Consider the following 17310-nt stretch of genomic DNA (forward strand, 5'->3'; position numbering starts at 1 on the left):
TTTCAGTTGCATATTGTCCTGGGGACCATTCAGGCTTGTTCGCATATATATATATATATATATATATATATATATATATATATATATATATATATATATATATATATATATATATATATATATATATTGGGCATAGCTTGGGGACCATTCAAGCTTGATCGCATTTGTGTTGCTTATGTGGCCGCATAAAAATGACGTGATTTGATGAAAAGTTATGCCCAAGATTACCACCAAAGTGTCGTCGGGGCGGTGGTTGAAATAGCCTCGGCTATCATCACTTTTTGTACGGTCACTAATGGTCGAGTGGTTTAAGGCACCGTGTACACCAGTTGCAATGTGCTCCTGGCGGTCCGGGTTCGAGTCACTTCTGGGGTCCGGAGTTTTCATTCGCATATATGCTTGGGGACCATTCAAGCTTGTTCGCATATATCAGGGGGTACCAAAAGCCCCATATCACTCAATTAAAAACAATCACATTCTGCCCCAGAAAAAAAAGAGTAAAACCCAGGAAAAAAATGTCAATTCGGCGAAAAAAAACTCTACATTAGACGCAAAAGTCGTTAAGGTAATTCGATTCATAATTAAAAATGGGATAAAGACATGAGAAATGAATCATTGTAATAATCTAAGTTCGTTAGGAAGGCGGGGCCAGGAGTTCAGCTCGACCCTGCAGGTACATCTGGACACACACACACACGCGCACACACACACACACACACACACACACACACACACACACACGCGCACGCACGCTTGTCGCACATGCTGGCAGGGTTTCGGACACCAATGACGTCAGAGAGAGAAGCATGTAAAACTGCCACACAAAATATCAACAATGTTTTCAAGCGTGTGGAAATGTCTCCTCCGGCTCGTCAACACAACTCGTCCGGAACACATCACGTCGACTTCCACGCTGCCATACACCGAGGCGGACTGCCTGGCTTCGTTGGTGTCTTACTGAGAGTCCAGAGGCGTCACACCCTTGCCAGCAGTGGGCGTCACACCCTGGCCAGCAGTGGCCGTCACACCCTGGCCAGCAGTGGGCATCACACCCTGGCCAGCAGTGGCCGTCACACCCTGGCCAGCAGTGGGCGTCACACCCTGGCCAGCAGTGGCCGTCACACCCTTGCCAGCAGTGGGCGTCCCACCCTGGCCAGCAGTGGGCGTCCCACCCTGGCCAGCAGTGGGCGTCACACCCTGGCCAGCAGTGGGCGTCACACCCTGGCCACCAGTGGGCGTCACACCCTTGCCACCAGTGGGCGTCACACCCTTGCCACCAGTGGCCGTCACACCCTTGCCACCAGTGGCCGTCACACCCTTGCCACCAGTGGCCGTCACACCCTTGCCAGCAGTGGGCGTCACACCCTTGCCAGCAGTGGGCGTCACACCCTGGCCAGTAGTGGGCGTCACACCCTTGCCACCAGTGGACGTCACACCCTGGCCAGCAGTGGACGTCACACCCTGGCCACCAGTGGGCGTCACACCCTTGCCACCAGTGGGCATCACACCCTGGCCACCAGTGGCCGTCACACCCTGGCCAGCAGTGGCCGTCACACCCTTGCCACCAGTGGCCGTCACACCCTTGCCACCAGTGGCCGTCACACCCTTGCCACCAGTGGGCGTCACACCCTTGCCACCAGTGGACGTCACACCCTGGCCACCAGTGGACGTCACACCCTTGCCACCAGTGGACGTCACACCCTGGCCACCAGTGGACGTCACACCCTTGCCACCAGTGGACATCACACCCTGGCCACCAGTGGACGTCACACTCTGGCCAGCAGTGGGCGTCACACCCTGGCCAGCAGTGGGCGTCACACCCTTGCCAGCAGTGGGCGTCACACCCTTGCCACCAGTGGACGTCACACCCTGGCCACCAGTGGACGCCACACCCTGGCCACCAGTGGCCGTCACACCCTTGCCACCAGTGGCCGTCACACCTTACCGCACCCTCCGTGGTATTTAGAATTTGAAAGTAATTTTGAAACTGAGTATTTACTGCATAAAAATGTTCGAGAAATGCTCATCAGTCTTAAAACACATTATTTATACATAATAAATTGCTGATGTAAATCAAACTTTTCAGTAGCTTTTGATTTCTTTCAAGAACAATTTGTTCGTGAACGAGGACATATGTTCTTTATGGCCTGGTGAACACCCTTACTATAAAATGTGTTATATGTTCATACTTATATATGTTCATGTCACTGTTCACTGTTCATGTCACTGTTCACTGTTCACGTCACTGTTCACTGTTCATGTCACTGTTCACTGTTCATGTCACTGTTCACTGTTCATGTCACTGTTCATGTCACTGTTCACTGTTCATGTCACTGTTCACTGTTCATGTCACTTTCAACTATCCGTGACACTGTCAACTATTCATGACACTGCCAACTATCCATGACACTGTCAACTGTCCGTGACACAGTCAACTGTCCGTGACACTGTCAACTGTCCGTGACACAGTCAACTGTCCGTGACACTGTCAACTGTCCGTGACACTGTCAACTGTCCGTGACACTGTCAACTGTCCGTGACACAGTCAACTGTCCGTGACACTGTCAACTGTCCGTGACACAGTCAACTGTCCGTGACACTGTCAACTGTCCGTGACACTGTCAACTGTCCGTGACACAGTCAACTGTCCGTGACACTGTCAACTGTCCGTGACACAGTCAACTGTCCGTGACACTGTCAACTGTCCGTGACACTGTCAACTGTCCGTGACACTGTCAACTGTCCGTGACACTGTCAACTGTCCGTGACACTGTCAACTGTCCGTGACACTGTCAACTGTCCGTGACACTGTCAACTGTCCGTGACACTGTCAACTGTCCGTGACACAGTCAACTATCCATGACACTGTCAACTGTCCGTGACACTGTCAACTGTCCGTGACACTGTCAACTGTCCGTGACACTGCCAACTGTCCGTGACACTGCCAACTGTCCGTGACACTGCCAACTGTCCGTGACACTGTCAACTGTCCGTGACACTGTCAACTGTCCGTGACACTGTCAACTGTCCGTGACACTGCCAACTGTCCGTGACACTGTCAACTGTCCGTGACACTGTCAACTGTCCGTGACACTGTCAACTGTCCGTGACACTGTCAACTGTCCGTGACACTGCCAACTGTCCGTGACACTGTCAACTGTCCGTGACACTGCCAACTGTCCGTGACACTGCCAACTGTCCGTGACGCTGTCAACTATCCATGACACTGCCAACTGTCCACGACACTGCCAACTGTCCACGACACTGCCAACCATTCATGACACTGCCAACTATCCATGACACTGCCAACTATCCATGACACTGCCAACTATCCATGACACTGCCAACTATCCATGACACTGCCAACTGTCCATGACACTGCCAACTATCCATGACACTGTCACGTGGTCATGACTCCCCTCCGAGGAACCAGTAAGAGAGAGACACATATGCCACACATGACAAGACAGTGACACAGTCATCATCGCCTGATGACAGGCCAAGAAGGACCAACACCTCCGTCAATTTCTCGTCATATAAGTGGCTTGTGTTCAGCCAAGCTGTTGTGACTAATTCTCAGCAGCTGTCCACCATTCCTTAGTGTTCAGTATGTGATCCCTTCAGGGTCCGCACCACGCCGCCTCCTGGCCCCAAGAACCGTTCCAAATGCATACAAAACGTGAGGATTTGGGACGATTGGAAGGAGTTTGGTGGAGTGTGTGTGTGTGTTTTGTGGAGGGTCCTTGACATGCCTGGCTGGCTGGCTGGCTGGCTGGCTGGCTGGCTGGCTGGCTGGCTGGCTGGCTGGCTGGCTGCCTGGCTGGCTGGCTGGCTGGCTGGCTGGCTGGCTGGCTGGGGCCCTGGCCACGGTGACCACACCTCCCTACACTGTCAACACCTCTCACACTTCAACCTTGGTCTGAGAGAGAGAGAGAGAGAGAGACAGAGACAGAGAGAGACAGAGAGTGAGTGAGTGAGTGAGTGAGTGAGTGAGTGAGTGAGTGAGTGAGTGTGTGTGTGTGTGTGTGTGTGTGTGTGTGTGTGTGTGTGTGTGTGTGAATCAGTATGTGTGTACTCACCTTGTTGTGTTGCAGGGGTTGAGCTATGGCTCTTTGGGCCCGCCTCTTAACTGTCAATCAGCTAACTTTTTTTTAACACACACACACACACACACACACACACACACACACACACACACACACACACACACACACACACACAAAGGAGCCCGTAGCAGCTGTCTTAACTCCCACGTACCTATTTACTGCTAGGTGAACACACACATTAGGGTGGAAAAATCTGCCCATTTGTTTCTGCCTCCGCCGGAGATCGATCCCAGGACTCTAGGACTACAAACGCCGAGCGCTGTCCACTCAGCTGTCAGGCCCCTGACGGCTGAGTGGACACACACACACACACGTACACACACACACACACGTACACACACACACACACACATAATATTCTTGCCTCTTATGCAACACATCACATAAACTCGACTACAACTTGTGTCCGGTTTACACACTTCCGACCAATCACAATTAAGCTCAGCAGGTCTTAAACTTGTCCCAAGATCTCGCAGGGATTTACGAGCCACGGAAAGAGTAATCCTTATTGTTTGGCCTGGGTGTTGGCGGTCTGGAGGGATTACTTCCCTTCTGTAGACTGGTGTTCTTTGGGAACCTTTTTTTTAAAACAAGACTTCGTAGCATTCATATTTCTGATTCACACACACACACACACACACACACACACACACACACACACACACACACACACACACACACACACACACACAAACACACAAACAGACACACACACACACACACACACACACACACACACACACACACACACACACACACACACACACACACACACACACACACACAAGTAGCAACACTGGACGAAACTACAGCAGTTGGACTAAACAGCGTATCACCGTCGATATTAAAAGAGGCAGCGCAGTCCCTTCAGTGTACCTCTAACAAGCATCTTTAACGAGTCTCTTGCGAAGGGAGAGTTGCCCAGCTGCTGGAAGAAGGCAAACATGGAACCAATTATCAAGGAAGGAGATAGGGGGAGAGGCACTTAACAACAGGCAACCATCCCCCTATCATTAACAAGCATCCCCCTGTAATGAACGTGAATGAATAATCAGGTAACGACTAGTTACACACAGAGAGAACTAGGTATGTAAGCTAACACAAACAAGGCTTTAATGAAGGGAAATCGCAGATAACGATCCTACAGAAATCCTGTGATAAAGTAGTGAGAATAAGGCAGGGAAGGATGGTCAGTTTGTGTATATTTGGACTGTCAAAAATCCTTTGACACAATTACGTGTGTCAGTACTCATGTGAGATTACTGTACACACTTGAGAGACAGGCAGGAATAAGCAGACAAGCAATAACATCAGCAAACAGGGTTGTTGACTACGATAATTAAACTGTACAAACTAAAGTGATGTTCCAAGCCAATAGTAACCAACGTAAAATATATAATTCTGCCGTTTGTTCATTAAGCAGTAATGAAACATGACTGGAACAATCCGTAGAGTATTTTGTTTACAATCAACTGATATGGCCCGGCAACCCGTTCTCGCAAATTTAATAAGTCAATATTGACTTATTAAATATGTGCATAGGTGACATACTTAACATAATAGATTCCCTTAAAAAGATTCATAGAAAACACCGACCTTACCTAACCTTGTTAGTATCTTAAGATAAGCATCTTATTGCTTCGTAATTACAATTATTACCTAACCTATAATAGGTATAGGTTAAGTAATAATTGTAATTACGAAGCAATAAGATGCTTATCTTAAGATACTAACAAGGTTAGGTAAGGTTGGTGTTTTCTATGAATCTTTTTAAGGGTATCTATTATGTTTAGTATATCACCTATGCACGTAGTTAATAAGTCAATATTGACTTTACGAATTTGCGAGAACGGGTTGGGCCCGGAGATCTGCGTCCACTAGACTGTGCGACACAGTGGTTGCAAGGATCAGGTTGGGTTACCGTTACCTGTGGCAGGTGGCTGCAGGTGACGGGTCTCCCAATCCTGAGCACTCCAGTTGCAAACTCTGTGAGCAGGAACTACGGCATGATCTCCCGCACTACATCACTGAATGCCCAGTTATTAGACCTTTCAGACCAGTTGGCATGAGGTACCTGGAGCTTTGCAATTACTTTATTCACTCTCGTATTCTTGAAGATATCCTCACAGTATACCCAAAATTTGCCAGTGCAGGCTATTAAACACATGGCTCTGTATGACTAACCATCCTGCGAGATGGGGACTTGTATTACCACTGCTACCTTATTCAATCTTGTGTTGTTGATATCCTCAAAATGCATCCGGAGTCTGCCAGTGCAGACCGCTTATCACATACCTCTGTATGACTAACCATCCTGTGTGATGGGGATTTTTTAGCATCACCTAGTTAGCTTTTTTGACACACTGTACTCCACTTCATATAGTCTAGGGTAGCTGCACTAATGCAGATGTACCTCATATCTTAATAAAAAAAAAAAATATGGCCCGGAGTCTGCCAGTGCAGACCGCTTATCACATGCCTCTGTATGACTAACCATCCTGTGTGATGGGGATTTTTTAGCACAACGTAGCTAGCTTTTTGACACACTGTACTCCACTTCATATAGTCTAGGGCAGCTGCACTAATGCAGATGTACCTCATATCTTAATAAAAAAAAAAAAATATGGCCCGGAGTCTGTCAGTGCAGACTACTTATCACATGCCTGTATGACTAACCATCGTGTGTGACAGGGATTTTAGCCAACGTAGCTAGCTTTTTGACACACTGTGCTCCGCTTCATATAGTCTAGGGCAGCTAAATGTGTTAATAAAATCAAAGAGGTGTTCTTGATGATCTTAAGGTTATCCTGAGATGATTTCGGGGCTTTTTAGTGTCCCCGCGGCCCGGTCCTCGACCAGGCCTCCACCCCCAGGAAGCAGCCTGTGACAGCTGACTAACACCCAGGTACCTTTTTTACTGCTAGGTAACAGGGGCATAGGGTGAAAGAAACTCTGCCCATTGTTTCTCGCCGGCGCCTGGGATCAAACCCAGGACCACAGGATCACATGTCCAGTGTGCTGTCCGCTCGGCCGACCGGCTCCCTATGATAGCCTCATAATGAAGCCAGATTTTGCCAGTGCAGACTACTGATCACATGGCCCTGTATGACTAACCATTCTGTGTGGTGGAGATTTGTAGCATCATAGGGCTAGTTCTTGACACTCTGTACTCCCCCTTCATATAGTCTAGGGCAGCTGCACAAATGCTGATGTACATAAGTGTGTTAATAAAAAACTAAGAGTTTAGCCTGTCACCTCCCACAGTAATGACTGTGGGAGTATATGGGACCCACCTGGACACTCCCACATTAGCGACTGTGGGTGAATGTGAAGCCCTCATACACACCCCCACAGTTAAGATTGTGGTGGTGGGAGGGAGGGGGGTTACATGGAGCCCCACCTGAACACCCCCACAAGACGCTATATTAAGCCATTCCCAACCTTCCAGACACACAACAACAACGTCGCTCCAAGTGCGCCAAGGGGAAACATTTCTGGCTTCCAGGACCAATTCCCAAGATTCGCAAAATATCCCTAAAACCCGTATACGACTTCCAGGCAGCGTCTCTGGAACAACAATTCCAGGCACTTCCAGGTCTTCCAGGAGAGAGGGAAGACCCGTCGAGGCCAGACAAACGACCGTCGTGTGACATCGTGACGAAACAGAGTGCCAAGTCCCCCCTCCACGACGCTATCGTCTGCTAGCGGCGTCTGCTGGGTGTGTCTGCTAGTCGCGTCTGCTGGCACTGCTGGTAAAGTCTGCTGCTAGTTACAGCCTGGTAATATCGTCTTCTAGTATTGTTTGCTAGTCTGAGGAGGAGAGGAGGGAAGTCCTAACGTGCTACTAACACACACACACACACACCTGCCCCAAAACACCCAAAAAAAAACACACACCTGCCTGAACACCACAGACACCATCCACACACATGACACCACATCACCTACACAAGCACCTGCCAAAACGCTAACAGAAACAGACTCTACACACCTGCTCTCTCAACACCAGAAGATACAACCCAAACAGCACCAGCCCCCCACACACCTGCCTCAGCACCACCCACACACCTGCCGAGAGAGAGACAGGGAGCTCGCCGGACACACCTGCAGGACATCAGAGCCATTGTATGAACTGTCCGCCGAGTTTAATATATGAATGTGTCGTGTTTAGCCAGGGGTGACATGGCCCCCTGACACGGCCCCCCCCTGACACGGCCCCCCCCCCTGACACGGCCTCCCCCCTGACACGGCCCCCCCCTGACACGGCACCCCCCCCTGACACTTCTGCCCCCTAATACGGCTCTCTGACACTGCCCCTGACACGGCTCATTCATCAGTTATAAGGAAATAATGCTTATGCGGGTGCTGAGCGTGTGGGTGCTGAGCGTGTGGGTGCTGAGCGTGTGGGTGCTGAGCGTGTGGGTGCTGAGCGTGTGGGTGCTGAGCGTGTGGGTGCTGAGCGTGTGGACGCTGAGCGTGTGGACGCTGAGCGTGTGGGTGCTGAGCGTGTGGGTGCTGAGCGTGTGGGTGCTGAGCGTGCGGGTGCTGAGCGTGTGGGTGCTGAGCGTGTGGGTGCTGAGCGTGCGGGTGCTGAGCGTGTGGGTGCTGAGCGTGCGGGTGCTGAGCGTGTGGGTGCTGAGCGTGTGGATGCTGAGCGTGTGGACGCTGAGCGTGCGGGTGCTGAGCGTGTGGGTGCTGAGCGTGTGGGTGCTGAGCGTGTGGGTGCTGAGCGTGCGGGTGCTGAGCGTGCGGGTGCTGAGCGTGTGGGTGCTGAGCGTGTGGGTGCTGAGCGTGTGTGTGCTGAGCGTGCGGGTGCTGAGCGTGCGGGTGCTGAGCATGAGGACGCTGAGCATGAGGACGCTGAGCATGAGGACATGAAAATCATGAAGATCTTCAACTATCACTTGAGTACACGATGCATTAACATATTCATAAATAGATCACTAGTAATTAAATAAACTCATGTACGTTATTCACTTACACAAGTATAATACATCATACTTAATACAAACTTAATACAAATTACAAGTATACATTACATGTCAGAAATATTCGTCAGCCTCTGTTGCCACAGTATGTTGACCAGAGTAAATAATTTTGACCAAAGTAAATAATTTTGACCAAAGTAAATAATAATTTTGACCAAAGTAAATAATTTTGACCAAAGTAAATAATAATTTTGACCAAAGTAAATAATTTTGACCAAAGTAAATAATTTTGACCAAAGTAAATAATAATTTTGACCAAAGTAAATAATTTTGACCAAAGTAAATAATAATTTTGACCAAAGTAAATAATTTTGACCAAAGTAAATAATTTTGACCAAAGTAAATAATAATTTTGACCAAAGTAAATAATTTTGACCAAAGTAAATAATTTTGACCAAAGTAAATAATAATTTTGACCAAAGTAAATAATAATTTTGACCAAAGTAAATAATAATTTTACCAAAGTAAATAATAATTTTGACCAAAGTAAATAATTTTGACCAAAGTAAATAATAATTTAGACCAAAGTAAATAATAATTTTACCAAAGTAAATAATAATTTTACCAAAGTAAATAATTTTGACCAAAGTAAATAATAATTTTACCAAAGTAAATAATAATTTTGACCAAAGTAAATAATTTTGACCAAAGTAAATAATTTTGACCAAAGTAAATAATTTAGACCAAAGTAAATAATAATTTTACCAAAGTAAATAATAATTTTACCAAAGTAAATAATAATTTTACCAAAGTAAATAATTTTGACCAAAGTAAATAATAATTTTATCAAAGTAAATAATTCGGACCAAAGTCAATAATTCGGACCAACGTAAATTATAGCAACAAAATTCAAGAAAAATTGGCCATTGTAATGACCATTGTAATGGCCATTGTAATGTAAATTGGCACGGTAATGGGACTTGTAAGAACATGATTATATAATACTGGAGACATATGACAACATAATGTTATTGTTCACTCACACGAACACTAATTTAGCGAACCAGTTTAGTAGATATTAACGGAGACACGAGACAATGGCCCTATAGTACCAGAGCAACGTCTTACCGCGGGTAGTATCGTACCCTGCATGTTTCTCAAGTTCAATAGTGGCTTGATTGGTCAGGAATATGGTAGTACACATCCATAATCATTCCCACACCCATAATCATTCCCACTCCCATAATCATTCCCACACCCATAATCATTCCCACACCCATAATCATTCCCACACCCATAATCATTCCCACTCCCATAATTCTTCCCACACCCACACCAATATGCGCATACCAACACCAATATGTATGGTCATGTCATTTCCATACCTACACCGACATAAATACACCCACACCTACACACCCACATAGCCACACCCCCACCCACACATCCAGTACGTCACGAAATACATACCATTAAGTTCCCAAGTTCTCAAAGAACATCTTCCCCATCATAACACCCCAGAGGTCGTCAACACTGTGAACCAATCAGCCACCATAACACCCCAGAGGTCGTCAACACCATGAACCAACCAGCCACCATAACACCCCAGAGGTCGTCAACACCATGAACCAACCAGCCACCATAACACCCCAGAGGTCATCAACACCATGAACCAACTAACCACCATAACAACCCAGAGGTCGTCAACACCATGAACCAACTAACCACCATAACAACCCAGAGGTCGTCAACACCATGAACCAACTAACCACCATAACAACCCAGAGGTCGTCAACACCATGAACCAACCAGCCACCATAACACCCCAGAGGTCGTCAACAGCATGAACCAACCAACCACCATAACACCCCAGAGGTCGTCAACACCATGAACCAACCAGCCACCAAAAACAACAAGAGAGAGAGAGAGAGAGAGACACATGCTAACGACATTCTTGAGTCTGGAAAACACACCAATTCCAGTCGCCATCTTCCAGACCCGGACCGTCATAAACTGTTCTTCAATACTGCTATATAGCCATACTGGCTTATCCCTTGCTCCTCCTAATGACCCAACTGCACAACACTCACAGGTCAACAATCCAGCCCGTTCTCTCAATCTGCAACTACGCAAAAAACACAACTGTTTTGCCTAACCAAAAATGGACGAACACATCGTGCACAACAAAGAACTCAATTTATAGAAAACGTAACATTTCCGGGGCTTTCATTTTTATCGGATACCGTCAGAAATGCGACGTATTAGGCGAGAAGACAGGACACTAACGAGCCGGCGTGAGCACACGAGGAGGAGAAAGAACAGATAGGAAGATGATAGAATAGAGGAAATACTAGATATGAATAAGTAGGGGATGGCAAAGAATGCCCTGGCGCATCATGCAGTGTTTGTGCCAAGACTGAGGGTAAACTCATCTATAACGACCCTCGACCCTCTCCACCGTCCGCGACGCTGATGTCTCCGCATACTCCAGTAAGACATGCTTGTACACTGGCTGACACTGATTACATGATCAAGGCCAAGTTCTTACATATCCTCTTACACGCCGCTCATAAGATCCTCATTGAGAAACCTCAGTAGGAGCCATCAGGAGGAACCCCGCACACTTGGTACTCCCAGGCACTCGCCCTAGGGTCATTAGGAGGAGCACTAGGACCTGTTAAAAGCAATGCAACCTAGGATTCAACTGAATCGTCTAGGGGGTCCTGAAGGCTTTCTCTGAAGCCCAATTGCATGGTGGTGGTGGGGGGCTCTGAAGCCCAGTTGCATGATGGTTGGGGCAATGTGTGAAACCCTGATTGGGCTTCAGATACCTGATTGGGTAAGCAGACAGATTGTGTTTGTCCGCTTTCCAATCCGACACAGTTTTGCGTAATTCCTTTCAACGAGCCGTAGTTTTCCTACTTGATCCGAAACAGATCATGACCTACATGGGATATGATCTTCTGGTCCCTGCCTTTAGCTATGTTTTTGGTACATTAAAGTAAATTCAATTCTCTAGTAAGTCTCTCTTAACACAAAGACTAAAGGTTCTGGTGGAGCCCCTGAGCCTTTATAACTCTTCATGGATTGTGAGGGAACAACAGAGGCTCTCATAACCCACAAGTGGGGTTCTTAAGAAGCCCTGGAGGCCGCAGGTGGGCTCTCACAACCCACCAGAGGCTCTTGGGGAGCTCCAGAGGCCGCAGGTGGGCTTTCACAACCCACCAGAGGCTCTTGGGGTGCCCCAGAGGCCACATATGGGCTCTCACAACCCACCAGAGGCTCTTGGGGTGCTCCAGAGGCCGCAGGTGGGCTTTCACAACCCACCAGAGGCTCTTGGGGAGCCCCAGAGGCCGCAGGTGGGCTTTCACAACCCACCAGAGGCTCTTGGGGAGCTCCAGAGGCCGCAGGTGGGCTTTCACAACCCACCAGAGGCTCTTGGGGAGCTCCAGAGGCCGCAGGTGGGCTTTCACAACCCACCAGAGGCTCTTGGGGAGCCCCAGAGGCCGCAGGTGGGCTCTCACAACCCACCAGAGGCCGCAGGTAGGCTCTCACAACCCACCAGAGGCCGCAGGTAGGCTCTCACAACCCACCAGAGGCCGCAGGTGGGCTTTCACAACCCACCAGAGGCTCTTGGGGAGCCCCAGAGGCCGCAGGTGGGCTTTCACAACCCACCAGAGGCTCTTGGGGAGCTCCAGAGGCCGCAGGTGGGCTTTCACAACCCACCAGAGGCTCTTGGGGAGCTCCAGAGGCCGCAGGTGGGCTTTCACAACCCACCAGAGGCTCTTGGGGAGCCCCAGAGGCCGCAGGTGGGCTCTCACAACCCACCAGAGGCCGCAGGTAGGCTCTCACAACCCACCAGAGGCCGCAGGTAGGCTCTCACAACCCACCAGAGGCCGCAGGTGGGCTTTCACAACCCACCAGAGGCTCTTGGGGAGCCCCAGAGGCCACATATGGGCTCTCACAACCCACCAGAGGCTCTTGGGGAGCCCCAGAGGCCGCAGGTGGGCTCTCACAACCCACCAGAGGCCGCAGGTAGGCTCTCACAACCCACCAGAGGCCGCAGGTAGGCTCTCACAACCCACCAGAGGCCGCAGGTAGGCTTTCACAACCCACCAGAGGCCGCAGGTAAGCTCTCACAACCCACCAGAGGCCGCAGGTAGGCTCTCACAACCCACCAGAGGCCGCAGGTAGGCTCTCACAACCCACCAGAGGCCGCAGGTAAGCTCTCACAACCCACCAGAGGCCGCAGGTAGGCTCTCACAACCCACCAGAGGCCGCAGGTAAGCTCTCACAACCCACCAGAGGCCGCAGGTAAGCTCTCACAACCCACCAGAGGCCGCAGGTAAGCTCTCACAACCCACCAGAGGCCGCAGGTAGGCTCTCACAACCCACCAGAGGCCGCAGGTAGGCTCTCACAACCCACCAGAGGCCGCAGGTAGGCTCTCACAACCCACCAGAGGCCGCAGGTAGGCTCTCACAACCCACCAAGGGTTCTAACGTTTTTTTAAGTTACAACACAGTGATATCCGAACTATATTGATCATTCATACTTTAATAGACAGACCTTACACAAACGCCACTGACAAACCAGAGACTTTCACTCAGTCAATAGTCACCGAGCGATCACTTATGAATAAGAACGATACTAATGGAAATATTCCTCAAGTGGCGAGCGAGGACATCTGCAACAAGCCAATTGCCAACTTTATCACAGAAAATTACTTTGGTCTTTTGACGCGTTTCCGGTTAGTCAGTTGTGTGGCCGGCACAAATTGCTTTCTTAATAACTACACAATTGGCAGCTGAGGATAATTACCGCCGAGGCTGAGTGGATGTTCCCCCTTGTTTGGGACACCCAGTTGTGGGTGTCTCTGTATTGTGGCTTGATTCATCTTATGGGTGGAGGCAGGCCTGACCCACCACTTGGCAGTGAGGCAGGCCTGACCTATCACTTGGCAGTGAGGCAGGCCTGACCTATCACTTGACAGTGAGGCAGGTCTGACCTATCACTTGACAGTGAGGCAGGTCTGACCCACCACTTGGCAGTGAGGCAGGCCTGACCTATCACTTGGCAGTGAGGCAGGCCTGACCCACCACTTGGCAGTGAGGCAGGTCTGACCCACCACTTGGCAGTGAGGCAGGTCTGACCCACCACTTGGCAGTGAGGCAGGTCTGACCTATCGCTTGGCAGTGAGGCAGGTCTGACCCATCACTTGGCAGTGAGGCAGGTCTGACCCACCACTTGGCAGTGAGGCAGGTCTGACCTATCACTTGGCAGTGAGGCAGGTCTGACCTATCACTTGGCAGTGAGGCAGGTCTGACCTATCACTTGGCAGTGAGGCAGGTCTGACCTATCATTTGGCAGTGAGGCAGGTCTGATCTATCACTTGGCAGTGAGGCAGGTCTGACCCACCACTTGGCAGTGAGGCAGGTCTGACCTATCACTTGGCAGTGAGGCAGGTCTGACCTATCACTTGGCAGTGAGGCAGGTCTGACCCACCACTTGGCAGTGAGGCAGGTCTGACCTATCACTTGACAGTGAGGCAGGTCTGACCCATCACTTGACAGTGAGGCAGGTCTGACCCACCACTTGGCAGTGAGGCAGGCCTGACCCATCACTGACAGTGAGGCAGGCCTGACCCATCACTGACAGTGAGGCAGGCCTGACCCATCACCTGACAGTGAGGCAGGCCTGACCCATCACCTGACAGTGAGGCAGGCCTGACCCATCACCTGACAGTGAGGCAGGCCTGACCTATCACTTGGCAGTGAGGCAGGCCTGACCCATCACCTGACAGTGAGGCAGGTCTGACCCACCACCTGACAGTGAGGCAGGTCTGACCCATCACCTGACAGTGAGGCAGGTCTGACCCATCACCTGACAGTGAGGCAGGTCTGACCCACCACCTGACAGTGAGGCAGGTCTGACCCACCACCTGACAGTGAGGCAGGTCTGACCCATCACCTGACAGTGAGGCAGGCCTGACCCACCACCTGACAGTGAGGCAGGTCTGACCCACCACCTGACAGTGAGGCAGGTCTGACCCACCACCTGACAGTGAGGCAGGTCTGACCCATCACTGACAGTGAGGCAGGTCTGACCCATCACCTGACAGTGAGGCAGGTCTGACCCATCACCTGACAGTGAGGCAGGTCTGACCCATCACTGACAGTGAGGCAGGTCTGACCCATCACCTGACAGTGAGGCAGGTCTGACCCATCACCTGACAGTGAGGCAGGTCTGACCCACCACCTGACAGTGAGGCAGGCCTGACCCACCACCTGACAGTGAGGCAGGTCTGACCCATCACTGACAGTGAGGCAGGTCTGACCCATCACCTGACAGTGAGGCAGGTCTGACCCACCACCTGACAGTGAGGCAGGTCTGACCCATCACCTGACAGTGAGGCAGGCCTGACCCACCACCTGACAGTGAGGCAGGCCTGACCCACCACCTGACAGTGAGGCAGGTCTGACCCATCACCTGACAGTGAGGCAGGCCTGACCCATCACCTGACAGTGAGGCAGGTCTGACCCATCACCTGACAGTGAGGCAGGTCTGACCCATCACCTGACAGTGAGGCAGGCCTGACCCACCACCTGACAGTGAGGCAGGCCTGACCCACCACCTGACAGTGAGGCAGGTCTGACCCATCACGTGACAGTGAGGCAGGTCTGACCCATCACCTGACAGTGAGGCAGGTCTGACCCATCACCTGACAGTGAGGCAGGTCTGACCCACCACCTGACAGTGAGGCAGGTCTGACCCATCACCTGACAGTGAGGCAGGTCTGACCCACCACCTGACAGTGAGGCAGGTCTGACCCACCACCTGACAGTGAGGCAGGCCTGACCCATCACCTGACAGTGAGGCAGGTCTGACCCATCACCTGACAGTGAGGCAGGTCTGACCCATCACCTGACAGTGAGGCAGGTCTGACCCATCACCTGACAGTGAGGCAGGTCTGACCCACCACCTGACAGTGAGGCAGGTCTGACCCACCACCTGACAGTGAGGCAGGTCTGACCCATCACCTGACAGTGAGGCAGGCCTGACCCACCACCTGACAGTGAGGCAGGTCTGACCCACCACCTGACAGTGAGGCAGGTCTGACCCACCACCTGAAAGTGAGGCAGGTCTGACCCACCACCTGACAGTGAGGCAGGTCTGACCCACCACCTGACAGTGAGGCAGGTCTGACCCACCACCTGACAGTGAGGCAGGCCTGACCCACCACCTGACAGTGAGGCAGGTCTGACCCATCACCTGACAGTGAGGCAGGTCTGACCCATCACCTGACAGTGAGGCAGGTCTGACCCATCACCTGACAGTGAGGCAGGTCTGACCCATCACCTGACAGTGAGGCAGGTCTGACCCATCACCTGACAGTGAGGCAGGTCTGACCCATCACCTGACAGTGAGGCAGGCCTGACCCACCACCTGACAGTGAGGCAGGTCTGACCCATCACCTGACAGTGAGGCAGGTCTGACCCACCACCTGACAGTGAGGCAGGTCTGACCCATCACCTGACAGTGAGGCAGGTCTGACCCACCACCTGACAGTGAGGCAGGTCTGACCCATCACCTGACAGTGAGGCAGGCCTGACCCATCACCTGACAGTGAGGCAGGCTGCTCACTGACCAGCCAGGATCACCTAAATATTTCCGGACCGACCAAATGCCAACTGAAGATAAGAACAGGCAGATAAGCCCAGTTAATGTGGGTCTTTGTGGGTAAACTACGTCACTTCCGGAACAATGATGACTGAGAGATAAAGATGAGACGCCTCTTATTGTTCTCTCTTGGCTCCTCTACACCTTACGAGGAGAGGGGGGGGGGGGCGTGGGGGTGCAGGGGGGGGGGAGAGTGGACGGGGAGAGTGGTGGAGAGGGAGGGAATGAGTGGGAAGGGGCGGTGGGATGGGAGGGACCAAGTATAAGGGAGAGTACGAAGGAGAGGGTGAAGAGAAGCGAGAGGGGTAGAGGGGGGGGGGAGGAGGTAGAGGACGAACCGTCCAGTGATGGCTCCAGCCTCACCTTCTACCTATTACGACAATAACCAAACTTGAAACATACTTTATATCCTATGAAACACTAATCCACATCCATGAGGTAAAATGTGTTGTCAATCTGTCTACAGTTGGAGACCAGACGCTTGCGGCTAGCCTCCCCAACTCTGCACAGGAATAGTCTTTACCACAGAGGCTGGACGGAGTCTCCAGAATTTAAAAGTATCCCAGAGTCACATACTGACCCCCACTACTCACCATGT

General features: G+C 50.8%; 2 protein-coding genes across 2 annotated transcripts; one reads left to right on the forward strand and one right to left on the reverse strand.

Moving 5' to 3' along the window:
* Positions 1-954: 954 nt before the first annotated feature.
* LOC123774971 (ice nucleation protein InaU-like) lies at positions 955-5052 on the reverse strand. Its single transcript, XM_069319036.1, has 2 exons — positions 4983-5052; positions 955-1940 (listed from the first exon to the last, which is right to left on the reverse strand). The coding sequence occupies exons 1-2, from the start codon at positions 5050-5052 to the stop codon at positions 955-957; spliced, it is 1056 nt and encodes a 351-aa protein (XP_069175137.1).
* A 3404-nt stretch (positions 5053-8456) lies between these two features.
* Positions 8457-8984, forward strand: LOC138359628 (uncharacterized). Its single transcript, XM_069319037.1, has one exon. It carries the CDS (start codon positions 8457-8459, stop codon positions 8982-8984), a length of 528 nt encoding a protein of 175 aa, XP_069175138.1.
* The last annotated feature ends 8326 nt before the right edge of the window (positions 8985-17310 follow it).

Source organism: Procambarus clarkii, chromosome 92 (assembly GCF_040958095.1).
Source record: "Procambarus clarkii isolate CNS0578487 chromosome 92, FALCON_Pclarkii_2.0, whole genome shotgun sequence".
Lineage (NCBI taxonomy): Eukaryota > Metazoa > Arthropoda > Malacostraca > Decapoda > Cambaridae > Procambarus > Procambarus clarkii.